The sequence below is a fragment of the Acartia tonsa genome, chromosome 8 (genome assembly GCF_053477335.1).
Source record: "Acartia tonsa isolate MP-2025a chromosome 8, ASM5347733v1, whole genome shotgun sequence".
Lineage (NCBI taxonomy): Eukaryota > Metazoa > Arthropoda > Copepoda > Calanoida > Acartiidae > Acartia > Acartia tonsa.
Window position 1 is genome coordinate 5,370,882 of NC_137267.1, and position 19,417 is coordinate 5,390,298.

The 19,417-nt window shown below is 33.4% G+C and overlaps 2 protein-coding genes across 25 annotated transcripts in view; both read right to left on the reverse strand.

Moving 5' to 3' along the window:
• The window catches only part of LOC145325862 (uncharacterized), a 36,291-nt gene extending 29,779 nt beyond the window's left edge, over positions 1-6,512 (reverse strand). Inside the window, exons 1-7 of the mRNA XM_080168830.1 lie at positions 6,444-6,512; positions 5,646-5,716; positions 5,001-5,083; positions 2,634-2,707; positions 2,072-2,139; positions 1,294-1,378; positions 938-1,062 (exon numbers count right to left, since the gene is read on the reverse strand). Of these exons, the coding sequence (XP_080024956.1) occupies positions 938-1,062; positions 1,294-1,378; positions 2,072-2,139; positions 2,634-2,707; positions 5,001-5,083; positions 5,646-5,716; positions 6,444-6,474 (537 nt within the window). The 5' untranslated portion in view covers positions 6,475-6,512. The remainder of the gene's footprint in view (positions 1-937; positions 1,063-1,293; positions 1,379-2,071; positions 2,140-2,633; positions 2,708-5,000; positions 5,084-5,645; positions 5,717-6,443) is intronic.
• A 649-nt stretch (positions 6,513-7,161) lies between these two features.
• The window catches only part of msn (serine/threonine-protein kinase msn), a 70,353-nt gene continuing 58,097 nt past the window's right edge, over positions 7,162-19,417 (reverse strand). For 2 of the 24 annotated variants that reach the window (XR_013881644.1, XR_013881623.1), the window contains exons 17-29: positions 18,981-19,162; positions 18,019-18,329; positions 17,454-17,645; positions 15,774-15,967; positions 15,163-15,272; positions 14,487-14,628; positions 14,086-14,273; positions 12,610-12,755; positions 12,201-12,305; positions 11,217-11,366; positions 9,762-10,586; positions 8,494-8,837; positions 7,162-8,121 (exon numbers count right to left, since the gene is read on the reverse strand). Coding sequence is in view for 1 of the 24 variants with exons in the window: in XM_080168828.1 (XP_080024954.1) it covers positions 10,464-10,586; positions 11,217-11,366; positions 12,201-12,305; positions 12,610-12,755; positions 14,086-14,273; positions 14,487-14,628; positions 15,163-15,272; positions 15,774-15,967; positions 17,454-17,645; positions 18,019-18,329; positions 18,981-19,162 (1,843 nt within the window). In the remaining 23 variants the exon portion in view is untranslated. The other 22 variants (XR_013881642.1, XR_013881634.1, XR_013881635.1 and 19 more) reach the window with 22 other exon arrangements.

A 19,417-nucleotide genomic window follows, 5' to 3' on the forward strand; every position in this document is an offset into this window, starting at 1 on the left:
TTTGTCCGTCCTGCAATGGGGGAAAAGTTATTTTCTCGTCTGCTAATTGATATAGAGTGATAATTTCTGTGGTAATGGTACCCTTTTTCAATGAGCATTCAGTATACAACTTACTACTCCCCCTCCCCTCCCTCTAACATATTAGCTACTAAATGCAGAATTTAAAACTTAAAATTTTGGGTGAAAGAGTATTTTCAGAGTCCATTGTCCTAACCTTGTACTTAATTGGATCCTTTGGCTATCATGATAGTACTTATTTCTTTATGTAAGTTATTTCTAAGTAATAATTTGTATGTGTTAATTGATAATTGTTTCAGAATAATCACTTAGATAATAAACTGTGACTATTACATTTATAGATTGTTGAAAGAAAATCTGGTGCTTTTACTCAAAGTTGATATAGAGCACTGAAACCCCATTATATAAATAAGAGTTGGTAGTTACTTTTTTAATATTCCTAACAACTGCAAGGGCCCTAACACTGCGGGGCTATCCACTTCTTACTATAACCTATCCTTAACCAAAGAAATAAACAAACAAAAAAATTATACACACATACACCTTATTTGGGAGTGAGAATTATTGCTCGACAAGGCTTTTTAAAGAAACCGTCTTTTAAACTTTCAAGGAAGATAGATGAAGAGGTGAGAAGATAGATAGACATAGTTAAGAATAGTTATTTATCGTATTATAGACAGATTTCTGCGGATATTAAAATGAAAAAATATAAGAAAACGACAAAATATTAGCCCTGAGAGGCAATTGCCCGCGGGATAACAAAGCTGATATTAATTTTATGGTTATAATTTAATATTCGTGGAAAATCGTCTGTAATTCGATTCTATTCATGATTTTTCGGTATGGTTGAGAATCGGTTCTAATCCAGCGTGCAATAATCGTTTACAAAGCCATGGTGGATAGATAAATATCTAACCACCTGATCACAAGCCGGGCACAGGAGAAAGCGGGTAGGTATCGGGTCCCCAGGGTCCAGTGGTTTCTGTTCAGGTATATCCGAGGTTTCCATCTTCACAAGGGCTGGGGGCAATAGAGGTTCATCCTCTGAAATATATGTATATAAAGTGTTCTATTGTATGAAGGCGACAATTATGAAAATTCTAAACAAAGCGTGGCATTTATATGTACGTGTTGTACACTTGTTTGTACAGGTATATCCAAGGTTTCTATATTAAACAGAGATGTTGGCAATCAGATGATCATAATCATGATAATTCTTCTCATCCTGGCCATTTTTTTCTTCTACACTAGTGACATATTATATATTATGTATACCTGGATCATCATCTTGCATCAGATGTTCATTATCATGATAATTCTCATCATCTTGGTCACTTTCTTCTTCAACTTGCTCTTTGAACTGAAAAATACAAAAGCAATGGTTAGGGACGTCTAAGCTTTTAGGAGCCAAAGTAGAGTGAACAAAAAGTTCTTATAATACAAGCCACACCAATTTTAAAATAAATTTATGTATCTTCTCAAATTAGCTTTTATAAATAATTTTAATCTTTATGGTGAGATGGAATTACAAACCAAATATTTAGGAAACTTTATCTAATACATCATTTAACATTCTAGGGTTGGCAATCCGTCTATTTTTTGGACCGGATGCGGATTCTTACAAGAATCCGTTCACAATTAAACGGATTCTCCGCAGATTTCGGATTCTTATTTTTTTTGACGGATTCCGGATTCTAGCAATATTTTAAAAGGCTTTTAAAAAAAAATAAATTAAGGGATTAAATTATACTGGGTACTGGGAAGACTCTAAAGCTGCGTTTTTTCATATTTTCTGATCTCTCCACTTGGTGGTGTAGTTGGGGACGGGAGAGAAGGGGGGAGGGTTGAAAGAAAAAACTCAAGACTAATTTTAGCCTAACAATTAAGAATACGAATCCTCTAGGTATAAAAAAAAACGGATTTCGGATTTAAAATTGGCCCAAAATTGGGCGGATTTTGGATTCTGGATTCGGATTGCCAACCCTGCGAGTAATAATGTTAGGTAGATTAAAAAAATAGAATTACTACAAAATTACATTAGAATTTTTAATACCTGTTGTCTTTTTATTTTTGATGATTCAGAGAGGCCAAACAATTTTCTTAATTCATTACAATTATCATCTAAATAAAATAATTCATTTTTAATACATTTCTAAACTAATTTTGTATGTGCGTACCTACAAATTTTAATTTCAGGTAAAAGTTATTTTGCATACATCAAAAGACCTTCTTGTTTTATACATAGGGAGGTATTGTTATTAAGTATTAATATAAAATTCAATAATAGTTTGGAATGTAGACTTAAATAGGATTAGGAACTTTAAACCCTATATTGTTCTTTACCTCCTTAATAAACTCTAGGGGCACTTAAAGGAAGATGAAGCATTTTTTCCAGGGTTGATTGGTCTTCTGGGAAGCTATAGAACCTATAAGACGCTTCACAATGTAGGAAAACAATATCGGTCCAGTGGGTAGAGTGATCTTAAGCTAAACACAAACAGACATCCTGTTACTTAGGACACATTCAACCATACGCAATACACATTCACATACAACAATCATCTAGATACGTTTTGAACAGAATTTGAACAGGATATTGTAAAAAAAATAGATACCTAGGTAAACTTGTCTGACCGCTATCACTGTTTCGTTCACACTTTTCCCCAGCAAATGTATCACTATGTCGAACCTATAAAATAAAAATATAATAAATATAGAACTTCTAGATGAACAATTCCTTCATTGATCCTATAGAAAGAGAGTAGAAACAATCTAAGCGACATTAGTAATTAGAATATTTTTTTAAAAATCTTATCCATAAACAGTCGAATTTCCTAGTATAAAGCTTTGGATTTTAATTATTAGTGACTAAATAAAATCTTCAAATACAGAAATTGTTTTGAAGTAGGACGAATTATAGTGTCTGATTGGCTATCTAGTGTAATAAATCTATTGCCCTAATATTAAAATGATTTATAAACCGAAACGGCATTATATTTTATTTTAAATTGCCATTAATTAAAAGAAAAATATACAAAAGTTTCCTTAGGTAGGTAATTCCTTTTTGAAATATTTTTTATAAAATATCTACAGTATGACCCTCGAAAAAGTATTTTTAAGCATCTGCAGCCCTTATTTCTCAATAAATTATTAAAAAATGCATATGTCCTTGTTCTCCATAGTATTCCACGTAAGTAGATATAAAAATATTTTTTTTACCTCCATTAACACCGGAGATTTTTAGTGCTAAAGTTTTGAAAAAGTGACTGAGGAAAAAGTAACTTTTAACATGAAACGACTTTTTTAGCAAAATTAAGCTAGAAATCCTTTTATTTTTGTTATTAGCAGAAACTTTATACAAAAATGAAATAAAAAATTTAGTTTTTGAGTAAAAAGCATTTTTTTACACATATTTTTTGAGTCTTTTTAGTTTAATGATATTTTGAAAAACTTACTTCTTAGGCAAAATTGTTTAAGATTAAAAAACCAAATAAATCTCTATGAATATAGCAGGAAAATTGTTTTTGTTTCACAATCCTAACTTTAAAAACAAAAAAGTTATAAAGAAAATAAAAATAAAACATAATGATTTTTTAGTCTAAAAAGCTCAATTTACCCCCAATTAAATAATTGAGATGTCAGAAAAGTAGGCGGAGCAACTGTCATAATTAATCCTTTTCTATAAATAAGGGTTAATAAATAACCTAAAATTTGCAAATAATCAATTCATTCAGTAGTATTTTTTGCCATTAAAAATTTATATTTTTTGGTGGAATAAAAAAGAAATATTTAGTTAACTTGTTTTTTTTGTGTATCATTATTCAGTTGCCAGAAAAACATAATATAACCATCCAAATAATAAGAGAAACAAAAAAAATCTTTTACTCAGTCACTTTTTCAAAACTTTAGCTCTAAAAATCTCTGGTGCTAATGGAGGTAAAAAAAATATTTTTATATCTACTTACGTGGAATACTATGGAGAACAAGGACATATGCATTTTTTAATAATTCATTGAGAAATAAAGGGTTCCGGATGCTAAAAATACTTTTTCGAGGGTCATACTGTATATGTGGTTATCACACATTATCTTAACTTAAACAAACAATTTCTCAACTTAAATTTTTAAAGAAAACGTTTTAAGTGCTGCTAAAGGCCTCTAGGGGCGTAACCGCTTATGTAAAATATATATAGGGTTGGCAATCCGAATCCGCCCAATTTTTGGCCAATTTTGGAATCCGAAATCTGTTTTTTAATAGCAAATTCGGATTCTTAATAGGTGTTCTAAAATTAGCGTCTTGAGTTTTTTCTTTCAACTCCCCCTTTATGAAGGTAAAGATTATCATCCTTATACTAAAGTAACAGGATGTCTGTGTATCTGTGTGTGTGTCTGTACCGAAGGATCTCGCTAACCGCTGAACCGATCGGGTTCTCCTTAACAGGGTAGCTTCTTATAAGTCCCGGGAAGGTTTATAACTATTTTGGGGGAGGGTACCACCAACCTCCCTAGAGAAATTAATTTTTTTAAAATTTCTCAATTTTAGAAAGAGAGTTCAACGAAAAACAAACAATAAACGTAAATTTTTTTTACTTTTTCTTTTAAAATCTAAAATAAGAAATTGAATTATTAAATTCGACTCTCTCCTCCTCAAGTGCCCCTAGAGGCCTCTAGGGGCGTAGCCGCTAGTAATTATATAATATCTTTTAAAATCTGGTTCGATTCTCGGAAGAGAATTATAAAGAACACCAAGAACATTAATTTTTAGGACACTTAAGTAGCACTTAAACTTTTTTAAAAAGCCTTTAAAAATGTTTCTAGAATCCGGAATCCGAATCCGCCAAAAACAAGAATCCGGAATCCGCGAGAATCCGCCATTTTTTTGACGGATTCTAGTTAGAATCCGAATCCGGTCCAAAAATTTGAAGGATTGCCAATGCCATTACTAGTAAAATAAGCCATTTTAAAATAAAATAAGCTAGGTACCCTTTATGATGCGCAGGTATCCAACTAGTAACTTCAGACAGGTACAGGTCCAGCACAGGTCTGTGCAACCAGACATGTCCATCCTAGGAAAGATAGACTTTATAATAAGTAACAGGATGTGTGTCTGTCTGTGTGTACCGACAGATCTCGCTAACCGCTGAACCCATATGTTTCTCCTTTCCAATGAAGATTTTTATAGGTTCATGGAAAGTTTTAAACTCTGTACAACCAGACATGGTCATCCTAGTAGAGATAAATATTAGAAATTAATTCAATATAAAATAAGTACCTAATAAAAATATATAAAATAGCAATTTAGATAAAATGTACAAAATTGGAACAAAAATTTTATCAGTTATAATAAGGGGGGGGGTGGTTGGTGACCAGTGGTGTGCACAGGGTTTTGCCACGGGAAGCGCACCCGAAAATTTTGACATTCCTCTTAATTGACGTGCGCAAATGTTTTTCCTCATACCCCCACCAAAAAAAAAAAAATATGGGATGTGTGGCTTTTTTTTTGGGGGGGGGGGGGGGATAGACCCTTCAAAGGGGATATTAATACACCCCCCTTCTTAACGTCTATGATGGGGACATTGTTCAATAAGTGAAAATTAGATTGATGACTTATGTATGATAATACAGTACCTGGCAAACAATTTTAACATCTGTAGCCTCTCCAGAAATTGCCATGTTGAACAGGTTGGAACGCAGGTCCTCTGCAAGTAGATTTTGTTACATTTAAGCTTCTTACCTACCTAACTTAATAGGTTGACAATTATCAACTAGTTTAAAGGCTTAATCTTATCTATGCCATTAACAAAACAGACAAGCGCTAATGTAAATTATTCGTGATCCATCTTAACTGATTTAAAGCGATCACAGAAATACCTTGTTATTTTTTTTTATTGAAAATAAGGGGTATTAGTTTCTTAACGTTTAATTCCAGCGGTTCTACACTACTCAATATACCCCACCCAAATCTTTTTATATTATTTATTTCAAAATATTGTAGGAGAGGGTCATATGCATAAAGAGGAAAACCTAATTTCTTTTTAATTTGATGCTGCCTCAATTAGGCTAGGTTCATGAGAAAAATTCAAACAATATAAGGGATAATACCTCAATACCCATCTCCTTTTAATGCTGATGTAAACCAGGGATCTAAAGAAATAAGACAATGGCTGATAAATTGATGTACATCCCCAATGATGATACACAAAATTGCCTCTTCTGTGCAGTAAAATAAGTGATTGAAACGTTTGGACACTCAACTAAATGAACCAACAAACCAAAATTCAACAAGTCCTTAAAATTGTTAGGCAAACGAATTCCTTTACTTTGGGATCCAGTGTAATAAAAAAGCCTAATGTCCCCTCCCTCCTTGGAAGAATATACATTTCAAACCGATCTCCTGTAACAATAATTAAAACGACAAATCTTTTCCTGTGGTCAACTTCAACCATTGTACTAACATTTTTATCTCTTCATATGAATGTTTAGGTATAAACAAATAATCTGAAAAACAAGATACAAAATTCTTAAAATTATCTGAAATAATAGTACATAAAAAGAGAGTCATTCAATAGAAATATCAATAAAAGAGGATCTTCTATTGAAAAGATTATGACACTTGACCACTATTAAAAGGATAGTTTAACGAAATATGTGATTTTTTGTTGTTAAAATCGTTACCATGCAGTTTTAACTTGCTTAACCTATTGTAATTTATGCCAAAAATCCTTTTGCTGACCTATTAAAATATAAAATCATTAAATGCACGTTTTCTTTATTTGTATTTTTATAAAATAAAATAAACCATGGATCTTAAGAGATTAGACAATAGACGCTAACATCTTGTACAATTACATCCAAAATTGCCCCTTCTGAAGATAATAATCATAAGTAAAAAAGTATGAACACTGCTAGTCTGAACCAACCAATCAAAACTTAGTTAAAGTATCTAAAGTTATTATGCAAGTGAGAAAACGAGATTATAAAAAGTACCAGTATAATCTATAGTTCACTTCCTCTCTAAAAATAACTCTGATATGCATTTAGTGAAACTATCCTTTTAAAAGAACTTCAAACTAAGTTAGCTAAGTCTCATAATATTTTTTTACAAACCAATCCTTTTAGAGCAGAAAGAAATGAACAATTTAAGTTAATAGTCATTCAAGGGTTTATATTTTTTTAAATCCTTTATAAACACAATACAAATTATATGATAAGATAGATAGATATTACACAATTACGCTAACTTATATAAAAATATCAAACATGATAAAAATTATTAATTATGCCTTTTTTATTTTTTCCTAGTGTAATAAAAGAATTTGGAATTGATTATCGTGATTCTTAATTTTTTGATTTATAGAGTATTTTATTATGCTTTATATTTTGGCCTGTTATTATATATTGTATCCTGTTTAAGCAATCAACTTCTATTGTTTTCTATTCATCTCAAGGTAAAGATAATATTTTGGTTGCCTAGAAAAAATGGGTTACGTTAAAAAAAACCACAAAAAAATATTAGAATCTTAGCCAATGAGAGAAGGTACTTATTAACGTTAGATTTACAAGTGTCATAAATACCCTTATTAACGCAGAGATCCAAAGGGATAAAACAAAGGCCGATAAATTGATTTACACCTAATGATGAAACATAAAATTGCCCTTTCGTATATCAAAATTAGCGGTTGAAACTTATTATGAGTCAACCAATCAAAATTCACTTAAAGTCCCCAAAGTTGTTATGCCAACGAATAGGAACTTTATTATAAAACATTGGGAACTAGTTAATACACAAATCCATTGTCCCCCCCTCTCTCTAAGACTTATCAATTGCTAAAACGTTTTCTTTTGCAGTTGTGTACGCTAACCCAATGGAAAATTATGTTACATAATAAAAACTTAAGATTGCACAATATAAACAAAAATATAACAATTAGGTATCTAAATAAACAAACATATAAAAGGCATAAATGTACATTTAGTACTAAATTCTTTTTTTTTCAACTTAAATTTCCTAATTTCAATATTACATAGATTTTTTTTATTCAATTAAATACATAAATATAATAAAAAGATAACATAAAAATTGACATAATTATTTGGTGGTTGACTTTTTTATTTTACAAAAACCCAAAGTTAATGTATTATCAAATACACAGGCAATGCTTAAGGGATAAGACAATGGATGATAAATTAATAATACATCCCAACTGATAATGAATAAGATTATCCCTTCTGTAGATTAAAATTATTGGTTGAATCATTTGGACACTACCTAAAGATGTGAACCAATCGAATTTGAGTAAAGCACCCAAAGTTTTTGACCTCGGTAATAGTACCCAAAGTTTTTAGGCTTGCGAAGTATTAAAACTTTGGGTACTAGTGTATTTTACAGTCAACTACCACCCTGCCTTATATGCATAAATAACATAAAATGGCAGTTATTAAGTTTCTAAGCCTGCGAATCTGATAACAAATTAACCTGGGTATAAACTAAATTGTATTATTTGTTTTGTAATGTTAATGAGTTAAAAGTTGTTGTGAATAAATATGAAATTAATATTAGAACACGGTCTCAAGTAGGATTGGATCAACATTCAACATATATTATTATAATTTTCAGGGAAGATTCCCCATGAAAACTTTACAATTATAGAGATATCATCACAATGTTTTGTCATTTTAATTTGGAGGTTGGCATAAAATTGGATTTTAAGTTTTGTTTAAGGGGTGTCCCACTAAATAAGACATCTCCCTTAAAACTATTAAAATCCAAAATTACACAAACTTGAATTTATTTCTTTTAATAAAAAGTATTTCTTAATTCTTTAATTTATCATATAAAATAGTAATTTTATAAGATTCTTAAACCTAATTTATATTTTTTCCTATACTTCTGATCTGGTTAAAATATAAAGGGTAAAAAAAGTAAAAAAGATCCTATAGGTATAATATACAAAAACCTATAATTATAATAACAAAAAATCAGATCTTACAATTTCATGACTTTTCTTAATGACAAGAGTGGGGGAATAAGAAAGTTTTTAATGACAATAAGTTTATATTAGTTAGAAATTGGTAAAAATCACATTTTTTAAATATATAAAAAAGGTTATTTGACTGTTATTTTTTACTTCCCTGAAACTTTCAGAGAATATAAATATCCATTTTTCTTTCATAGAAAATGCTTTAATTTATGGTACAGCCAAGTTGAAAATAAAACTAAGCAATTTTATATATTAAGCTAAATTTAAATTAAATAGGCCTAAATGCTTAAATTTCAAAAGCCCTTAAAAGTTAAAAATTATAAAATTGAAAAAATAGCCTAGCCTAGAATGTAAATAAATTGGATCTGGTGCATTTTACGGTAAAAATTAGCTGGGATCGATTAACCTCCCCCAAAAATACTATGTACTTTAAATATTGCCAACTACCAGACGGCTGAACATACACCGTTATAAGCGGTATATTAATAATCTGAAATAACTAAGTTTTAGCAAAAGTAAACACGCATAAAGTAAGTCTTTTTCGCGCATTTATGTGTGCTGCGAGAAAAGTAAGTTTTAGACATTATCGATTATTTTTGGCCTTCTTTTACAGGTTATAATGATGTGCGACCATATTATATACGTTCAGCCGTTTGTCTGCTAACATCCTTTAAAGATCTTATTTTTTGTTAAGGGGAAATAATCCAGGAACATTTTACCATAAACTGCACGAAATCCAAAAAATTATTTTAAAATGAAATACCGGTATAAAATTTTTGAGTAATATAAAAAAAGCAAGTAAATAAATCACTAAATAAAATGAACTGAAGTACTGCACTGGTAAAAAAGACAAGAAAAATTACAATAAGAACCTTTAAAAAGCAAAAACGTTATGACCTTTCAGTTCTTATTTAAATACACGAAACGCTCATTTTTATATCATACATATTACATTAAATATGTTGAAACTACAATGTAAAAAATACTGACTAAAATGTAGCTCACTTTTTAGACCAATAGTTTAACCTAAACCTAACTAAAATACAAAAAATGAGTAAAATATAAAAAAGATCCTAATATTTTAAAGATCTAAAAAGTGTACCTGTAAAATTTAGTCACATAAAAATACCTCAAATTATCACCATTTTTAGTTTTAAATTCATGACTTCTTCAAAATTGTTGGTATTTTGGTAGATTTGAATAAAACAGAAAACATTAAACACATTTTACATAAAAAATACATGCTTTTGTCATAAGTAATACTTGGCATACTTTTCCCGGCACATATGCGCAGAAATATTATTATGCCGCGTTCAAAATTAAGAAAATTCGCTTCGCAGATTTTTTGTTTGTTTTCTGACTACGCGTGTCGTGTCGCGCATATGTACAAAAATGCCGCGCTATAAGTTGTGAATAATTTTTGGCGCGTTTTCTTTTAAGTGTTTGTTTTGTCTGCTATTGTGTTCTACCAGTTGGCCATGCCGGGCTTGTTGAGGGTCATGAAGTAAATTTGGCAAGAGGAACCACCCTTGGCGGAGGAAAAGAACACTTTGTCGTTCCGCTCACACAGGAACTTTAACTTTTGCGACTGAAATAAATATCAATATTAACATAAGGTCAAATATATCTAAAAGAAGCGAAATTACTTTCAAACTTGTTATTTACTAATACCTTTTTAAATTACTATACATAAAATAAGCAGTTACTTCCTTTAGAATGATGAGCAAAATTATACATTAATATTAAAGGTGGATAAGTTTCGACACTGATATTTAGTACACACCAAACATAAAACAAACTAGGCTCTTAAGATCTTGAGGCAACAAATGGCATAACTTGTTTATAAACATTGTGGTCAAGTATATTCAAAGGATTTTTCTCTCCCTCTCTGAGATTTTCAGTCTGCTGTTAACATAGTTCTTTTCAAATGAGCTTTTCTTGTGAAATTTTTTCTTTGGTAGAGGGTAAACTTAATGGGAAATACGAGGGGTAAATCCTTAGAGGGTTCTAAAGAGATAAGATGATGACAGATAAATTGATGTAAATCCCAAATGATTATATACAAAGTTATCCCTTTTGTAGATGATTATTAATAGTTGTAACTTTGGACACTCAACTTAATGAACCATACAATAAAAATTTTGATATGAAGTCCCCAAGTTTGTTGATCCAAAGAAAAAGAAAAACCCAATGTCCCCTCCCTCCCTGCAATCCTTACCTTCTTATGCATGAAGACACCATCCAGATGTCCCGACTCGACAGATCTGATCTCAATGGCCTTGTTGCCCCACCCCATGATTTGTCCCGTGCCAATGTATGCCACGCTGGTAGGCAACTCGCCCCATTGCAATACTATGTTCTTGGAGACCTGAACAATATTGAAGTAAGAGAATTGAGGGCATAAGCTATATGTAACTCTGCCTACAGGGCAAGGCTCCTGTCCCGATTTTGTGTTGGGTCTTTGAAATCAGCTAATATGAACATAAACAAAACAGAGTCCAAAACAGAAAACAATTTGCTAGCAGACAAAAAAAAGTTTCCACCATTTGGAACAGGTAATTGTCTGGATTATATTCTATACTCCTACATTTATTAAATCTAATTTATGTATTTTCGACTTTAAGAAAGTGTTTAATGAAGAAAGAATGCTTTATTTCCAATATCATTGCTCCGAATCCGATTCATATCCGCTAGAAAAACTAGTTATAAGCCATAATGAAAAATCAAGTATCATTTAAGACAATCAAGAACTTAGAGGATCATAATTTTAGACATGTTAAGACATTAAACTACTTTTCTATCCTTATGCGAAGATATTACAAATTGCCGCTCAACATGTTGTAAAGGGGGGGGGGGGGGGGCGAAAGTGACACTTTTTGAAACTAAAAGTCAAACGAATTCAACTAAAAAAAGAGAGTTACAGGTCTGACATTTTGCATGGCAGTTGCTTTATAGGGGTACAATATGGAACTGTGAAGAAACGGCGGCGCAACCGCCGAGAAAAGGCAAAAAAATTTCGGCGGTTTTCGGCGGTTGCGCCGCCGTTTCTTCACAGTTCCATATTGTACCCCTATAAAGCAACTGCCATGCAAAACCTCAGACCTGTAACTCTTTTTTTAGTTGAGTTCCTTTGTTGACTTTTAGTTTTAGTTTCAAAAAGTGTCCCTTTCGCCCCCCCCCCTTTATTTCGCAATTTTCTTACCTTGCCATATGTATTGACGTACACTCCCTCATTGTCATAACAAAGGAGGAGTTGCATTCCATTTGAGTTGGGTAGGGTAACTATCGTGTGGGGGGTTATGGGGCCCTGAAGGGGTAATAGGCACATTATGTATTAGTTTTAATTTATTATTTATGGAATTGTTCTATTACTTTTAAACTCTCTAAAATCTTCTGTTTTTGTCTTCCTTAACTAAAGAAGCCTACTATAGTGAGATAAGGGAGAATTTCTTGACATATAAAGAGGCAAAACTCTTCACGATTTACTTTTAGGACATCCAAATAAAGTGGTAAAATAAAAGTGAGGCTATTTTTCTATCCCATAACACCCATGTGAATGTAGAGCCTATATATGCTAGGGGCAAAGCCACTTAATAATGTGTCCACCATGCCTGAGGATGTTTAGGTATATGTATATCATAGACGCTGGCAGAGTCCAGGTCCACGGCGTGGAAACCTGAGCAGGACCCGTACAGCACCTTCAGCCTGGTTCCCTCCTCCACGGTGAGGTCAACCAACAGCGGCTTGTATTGCAAGTCTACAAAATAATAACATGTATATTTTATATTTATATTATTATTAAAATAAATTGAATGAAAACTTTCCCTTCATGTAAAAGAACTATAAATTGATGTACATCCCTAACAACTGTGACAAATATTTATTTTCTGGGGTGTATATTCTGCACAATATTAATTTTTTTCCCCTGCTGCAAATTTTGTTTCCCCTCCTAGTTTTTTCCAGCAAGGAAGGAAATAAAATGGATAAATATTTTCAAAACTCTTTATTTTATTCATATTATCCCCCCTCCCACATATTCTTTTAGTTTATTTTTCTCCAAAAAGGTGGAAAAAATAGAAAAAAATGCTTTCAGTTCTCTCAATTTTTACATTTTTCCCCCCCCAACCACATATTCCCCCCCCCTCCTCAACAGGTTCAAATTTGAAAATATACCAGGGGTGTATATTATACATGGGATCCCCTTCTCAGGGGGGGGGGGGGGGAATAAAAATAAGTGGTTGGAGGGAAAAAAAATGTAAAAATTAAGAAAACTGAAAACATTTTTTCCATCCCCCCCCCCTTGGTAAAAAAAAACTAAAAAAAATGTGTGGTAGGAGGGATAAAATAAATAAAATATAGAGTTCTTTAAATATTTTTCCATTTTCCCCCCTACTTGGTGAGAAAAAACTAGGGGGGAAAAAAATAAAAAAATTTGTAGCAGGGGAAAAAAAATAAATCTTGTGCAGAATATACACCCCTGAAATATACACCCCTGTTTTTTTTCATGGTGTGAATTTAATATACTGGTGGAAAAGTTTCAACACAACTAGTTTGTACTGTACATTGTCCAATGAAAACAAAATTAAATTTAAGGACATATAAGTTAATAAATGAGAGACCTTGACAATAAAACTTTGATAAATATTATATTTTACAATCCAATGGCTCTTCCCTCTCTACTTTTATTGTTAAGTGTATAGAAAAAATCATCATCATCAGGCGCGTCTCTCTATTTGACTATGAAGTCCAGAGAATGCGGACACCTTGTTCCTCCATGAATTCCTTTCTTTGGCAAGTGCTTCAGCTTCTCCCCATGTTAATTTTAATTTAATTAGGTCCTTTTCAGTGCTGTTCCTCCATGTCGTTTTTGGTCGTCCCTGTCTACGTTTACCAGTTTTAGGGTTCCATCTTAAGCACTTTTTTTGAAACCTATTTGTTCCATTCTGAGCACATGTCCTATCCACCTTAGTCTTTTATATTTTACTTCTGCTTCAATAGTATTGCACTTAGATTTAGCATACAATTCAATGTTTGATATTTTGTATAAATAAAGGATGAAGAGTTTGATAAAATTAAAATGTTTTCACCTGAGAATGTTTTAAAAGCCATAAACTTGTGATATGGTTTGGGTGCCCAGGCGTAGATCTCTATGGACTCCCGCAAGGCTATCACAAGGAACTTTATCCTCTCGTACTTAACAATCTTGAAGTGCACGGCGCTGGCCAGGTCCCCGACATTGATCCATCCGGCCCTGCGCTCTATGTTGTTGTCCGTTCTTGTTGAAAAAAAATTATTGTTAGATAGTTTTAATGCTTTCTGATATAATACAATATGAGCAAAGATTGTCCTAGTGTTTTGAAACTTGGCATGGTGATAATTATTTGATGTAAAAACCCAATAATTATAATTAAAATTGCCCCTTTAGTAAATCACAAATACTATTAAGTGTAAAAGTGGGAAAGTGTAATTTCCAGGCCAAACTTTTTACCTTAAAATTTTGGATTTGAGCCAGGACAGGTAGTAAACTCTGACCCTGTTCTTCTTGCCAGAAATTGTGACCAGGATATTTTGTCCCTCCAGTACCTCCATCTGCTGGAACCTACGCCGAGATATCAGCTGGTATACTTTACCTGAAAAAAAAATAAATTTTATCGTAATAACTTTTGCCTCTTGTGAATAATGTGGATATAATAGATACGTGGATATTATGACGGGGGAATAGTTGTCGTCAATTAAGGTTTTATTACATGAAAATCTGTTGTACAATCCAAGTAAGAATGAATCGATTATTTTAGCGTTATTACTTTTGCTCATTGTCAAATATGTATATTTAGACATTTCTAGCTTTGTATTAACATTCTATAAGTGTTCATGTTCGTTTGTTTTTCCGATGGATTTTAGGACTTTGCCTTTATGTATGTTGCTATCCTTGTTAATTACATGTTTACATTGCCAATGGATGTAGAATATAAGTGGATAGGTATTATGCCAGAAGGAAAAAAAATAAAAATTGTCGTCAGTTTAATTTGCATATCCCGTCATTTATTGATTAATTTGTTCATCTAGTAGGAGGGTAGGGGGATGGGGTAAAGGGGGTACAAGTTTCACTTTATTAGAGAACATGAAAATCTGGTGTAAAATCCAATTAATAATAGATCCATTACCTTGTCCTGATCTGTCGAGCAGCATGAGTCCATTTTCAGTTCCAATAAGCAGGTTGACACCCCATAGTGCCGCGCATAAGATCTCAGAATTAAATCTTTTCTTGTATTTCCTACACAAGAAGTACCCATACATTTTCATGTAATATTTTTAAAAATCTTAAAAGTTAAATATTGAGTATATATATGATGATATATAAAATTGCAAATAGTAATTGAAACAATTGCGGGACGATCAACTTAATGAACCAACCAATCCAAGTCCAATAAAAAGTCCCTTAAGTTATTAAACCTACTAGAAAGAAAACGTTATTATAGAACTTTGGGGACTAGTGTAATTGATAGCTTAATGTCACCTCCCTCCCTGATTAAATATATTTTTAACAAATTGGGGGAGGTTGAACTCCCTCTCCCCTTTTGAACTCCTTGATAAAGATATAAGTGAACATTAAACAAAATTTTATTTAGCTATATACCTTTCCAGGACCTATACTGTAAAAGCTATACTGTAAAAAAAGAACCATATCGGTTCATCGATTGATAATATCTTTTAGTACAGACAGACAGACACAGATCCTGTTACTTTCAAAAAAGGAGGATATTATTATTCCTACCTAATTTCTGGTGTATCAGTTCCAAACTCGTTGGCCTGGGGCGCAACATTCACATTAATATGCGACTCCCGCCGGGCTGGCGCGTCCTGGGGCGGAGTAGCCGTTCCCATGACCGCCGCGGGGTTAACCCCCCCGGGACCGCCGGGGGTACCACCCGCCCCGAAACCAAAGGATAGGAAGCTCTTCTCTCGGCTCTATAACAAAAGAAAAAGTGTATGAAAATCTGATTTTTAAAATTATCCACAAAGGTGGTAATAATATGTAGTTTCATGTGAAACTATAAAAAACGGCGGCGTGACTGCTGCTGCTCCTGATTTATGTAAAAAAAATTACAGCAGGAAAATTGTAGTTTCCCCGCCGTTTTTGCAAAGTTCTATATTGTACAACATTAGGAAAGCAACAAGCTTAATTTTTGTGTGTATTTCAGGCAGGCAAGCAAGGTGCAAATAATAATAGGTATAGAGTTAAAAGAGACTTTATATATCCTAATACCAAACTTAATAAAAATGAAAGAAAATAAGCAAAAATATTCAGATATCTAAGCAAAAATATACTTGGGATTGTTTATTCTGAAATTTTATTATCATGTTGGTCAATCAGTGAATGTGGTCATTTGTATCCAATAGTGATGGCAATCCGTCGAATTTCTAGGCCGGATTCGGATTCTTAAAGAATCCGTCAAAAAAAGTGGCGATTCCGGATTCTTATTTTTGGCAGATTCCGGATTCTAGCAGTATTTTAAAAGGCTTTTTAAAAACAATTTAAAAATAAAGTGCTACATATGTCCTAAAAATCAATGTTCTTGGTGTTCTCTATAATTCATTTCCGAGAATCGAACCAGATTTTAAAAGATTTTATATATAATGACGATAATCTTTGCCTTCAAAATTCGAGAGTTGAAAGAAAAAACTCAAGACGCTAATTTTAGCATACTAATTAAGAATCCGGAATCCGCTATTAAAAACGGATTCCGGATCCGGATTCCAAAATTGGCGCAAAAATTTGGCGAATTCCGGATTGCCAACCCTAGTATCCAACGTTTTAAAAACTTCTCTATTAACTTATATCAATAATATTTAGATCATCAATAATCATCAAAGTTCAGAATAAGTGTAGTGTTCCTTCAAAGGTGCCTGTAATCAAAACCTTTATTTCTCAATAAGATTACTGCAGTTATTTTTTTGTTCTCAGTTCTTGATTATAGGCGCAAATGTAGGAACACTTGGAGTAAACGTAGTGTTAATACAAAACAGAAAAAACAAACATTAGGTTAGTGTTGCAAATCAATAATATCATAATAGTTGTAATGTAAAAACACCACGCATTTAGCATGGATACAGGAGTTGGCAAAATATCATAGAATTAAGTAGTTTTTATGTCAATTTTGCTTGATGTTAATGGATCTAGAATATACGTGGATATTATTACAGGGGAAAAATTGTCAATTTAGGTTGCTTACATGGTATTGCTTATTGGTCAGTTCGTTATAACAGAAGAAAGGGGATGTTGGGGTACAGGGGGTGGATAGTTTTTTTAGCAAGCTAAAACTTTCACTTATTATAGTACATGATAATCTGGTGCAAGATCCACGTAATAATAAATCCATTCTCTTGAGTTTTTACAATTTTTCTCATCAATTGCCAATCCCTGCATCCATGCATTGGTTGAGAGCCAGCTTACCGCAAGCTCTTGTTGACTTGGGTGTGGGGAGCCCAAGCCCCCGCCACCACCAAGGGGCCCCCCTGGGGGGAGGTGAGACCCGGAATCGTGAATACCCCTGCTCCCCATCATTCCAACCTGGCCAGCGGCTGCAGCGGCGTTTTGCGGCGTCTGCGGTAGGAGGTCGGGCATGTTGCTACGCACACCACCCATCTAGACGAGAGAATCATACTTATTTCAATGATCTTAAGGGATAATGCAATGATTGATAAATAAAATTGATGTATATCCCTAATGATGATACACAAATTTACCAGTTTTTAGTTGAGTTCCTTTGACTTTTAGTTTTATTTTCAAAAAGTGTCACACCCGCCCTCCCCATTTTTAAAGGCGAATTATTGTGTATGGTAAACATTTAGGGTTTTATTAAGTTCACGGCGAAGGAACAATCTGAACACATTATTGATTAGGTATAAGGTAAGCCATTATGAATGTAGGAGAGTTTCATTTCTTTTTAAGCGGGACGATTTTTTTTGTCTGATTAGCAATCTATAATAATAAATCTATTTCGAGAAAAGTATCATTCCTGTTGTTGTTGTGAGCGTGAAGTGTCATCATCATCCGGCGTCGGGGGTAGTGGCCGTGAAGGACCTTTGTGCGGCGGCATGCTGATCCTATGATCGGCGGCCGACGGTCCATTGCCGCTGTTGGAAGCCGAAGAGGCCGCCGGAACGACCGAGGTGCGGTGCGGTAGAAATTCGCGTAGCGGCTTCGGATTCCGTTCGGAGGCGTTGATGGTGCCGTCCTTGAGGACGGGCCCGTCCTCGTCGGAAGAGTCGGAGTCGACCACAAGGTCGGCCGGATCCGGCGACACCGGCACCTGCGGCTGCTGCAGACCTGCAAAGGTTTATGATAGTTAGAATAATGGATATAGAATTCATGTGGATATTGATAAGTGATGTATATCATCAACTATGATAAATGTTGTTATAAAACTTTGGGTACCAGTGGAATTTTCAGTCTAATGTCTCCCCCTCCCTACATATACCCAATCTAAAAAATCAGATACAGTTCATAAAAGCTTTTTAATTGTATGGTCTTTATCTCCAATTCATAACATTATATGAGCATTTAAATGTTCTGTTTGATTATGTAAAAAATATTTCTCAGTCCCAACTAAGAGAGGGGTATAGGTTTCTGATAGAATCCGTAAAGGTTATGTGTTATAAGTTAAAAACAGTAGAAGAACGATAAAAATTTATGTTAACTTTAAAGAAAAAATCTTTCTTTAGTTCTTTTCAATAAGAAATACACATATTTAGTGAATATTATCGTTCTACTACTATTTTTAAGCCTTAAAACACACACCTTTACGGATTCTACCAGAAACCTACCCCTCTCTTTGTAATAATAACAACAGCAATAAGTGCACCAATCGACTTTTATCTTTGGCATGAAATATTGAGAGAAAAAGGCAGCAATTCCCCTAAGGGAGGCATCAGTGCTCGTTAGTAACTTTGAGGAAAAGCACAAAAAAAGCTTAATTACCTGAAGAAACCCGTTGCTGTTGATTCCTGGATTTGTCGCCAGCCCTGGCGGGACCCGGAGACGGGACAAGATCCTGCAACTGCTTGGCCAGCTCGTCCAGCTGATCGGTGGCCTGTTTGCCAGGCGCCAGCCCGTTGTTGCTGCCCGGCGTAGAGATTAGCCGCGAGTTCCGGTTCTGATCCCTAAAAAGCAAAAATGTCACATAAAAGTCTATCTATATATGTGCTGCTTTGAAAGATCTTGCGCTAACAACTAAACCTATATGGTTCTCCATCCACTACAGTGATGCTCCTTATAGGTTCCGTGGAGGAACCTGCACCCAAACAAAAGAAATCGCCACAAAAAATAACCCACCTCCCAATATTTTGTCTCATTCCATAACTAAAATTATCCTTTCCTATGTCCCTAAAGTACTCTTAGAACCATAAAAATACCTA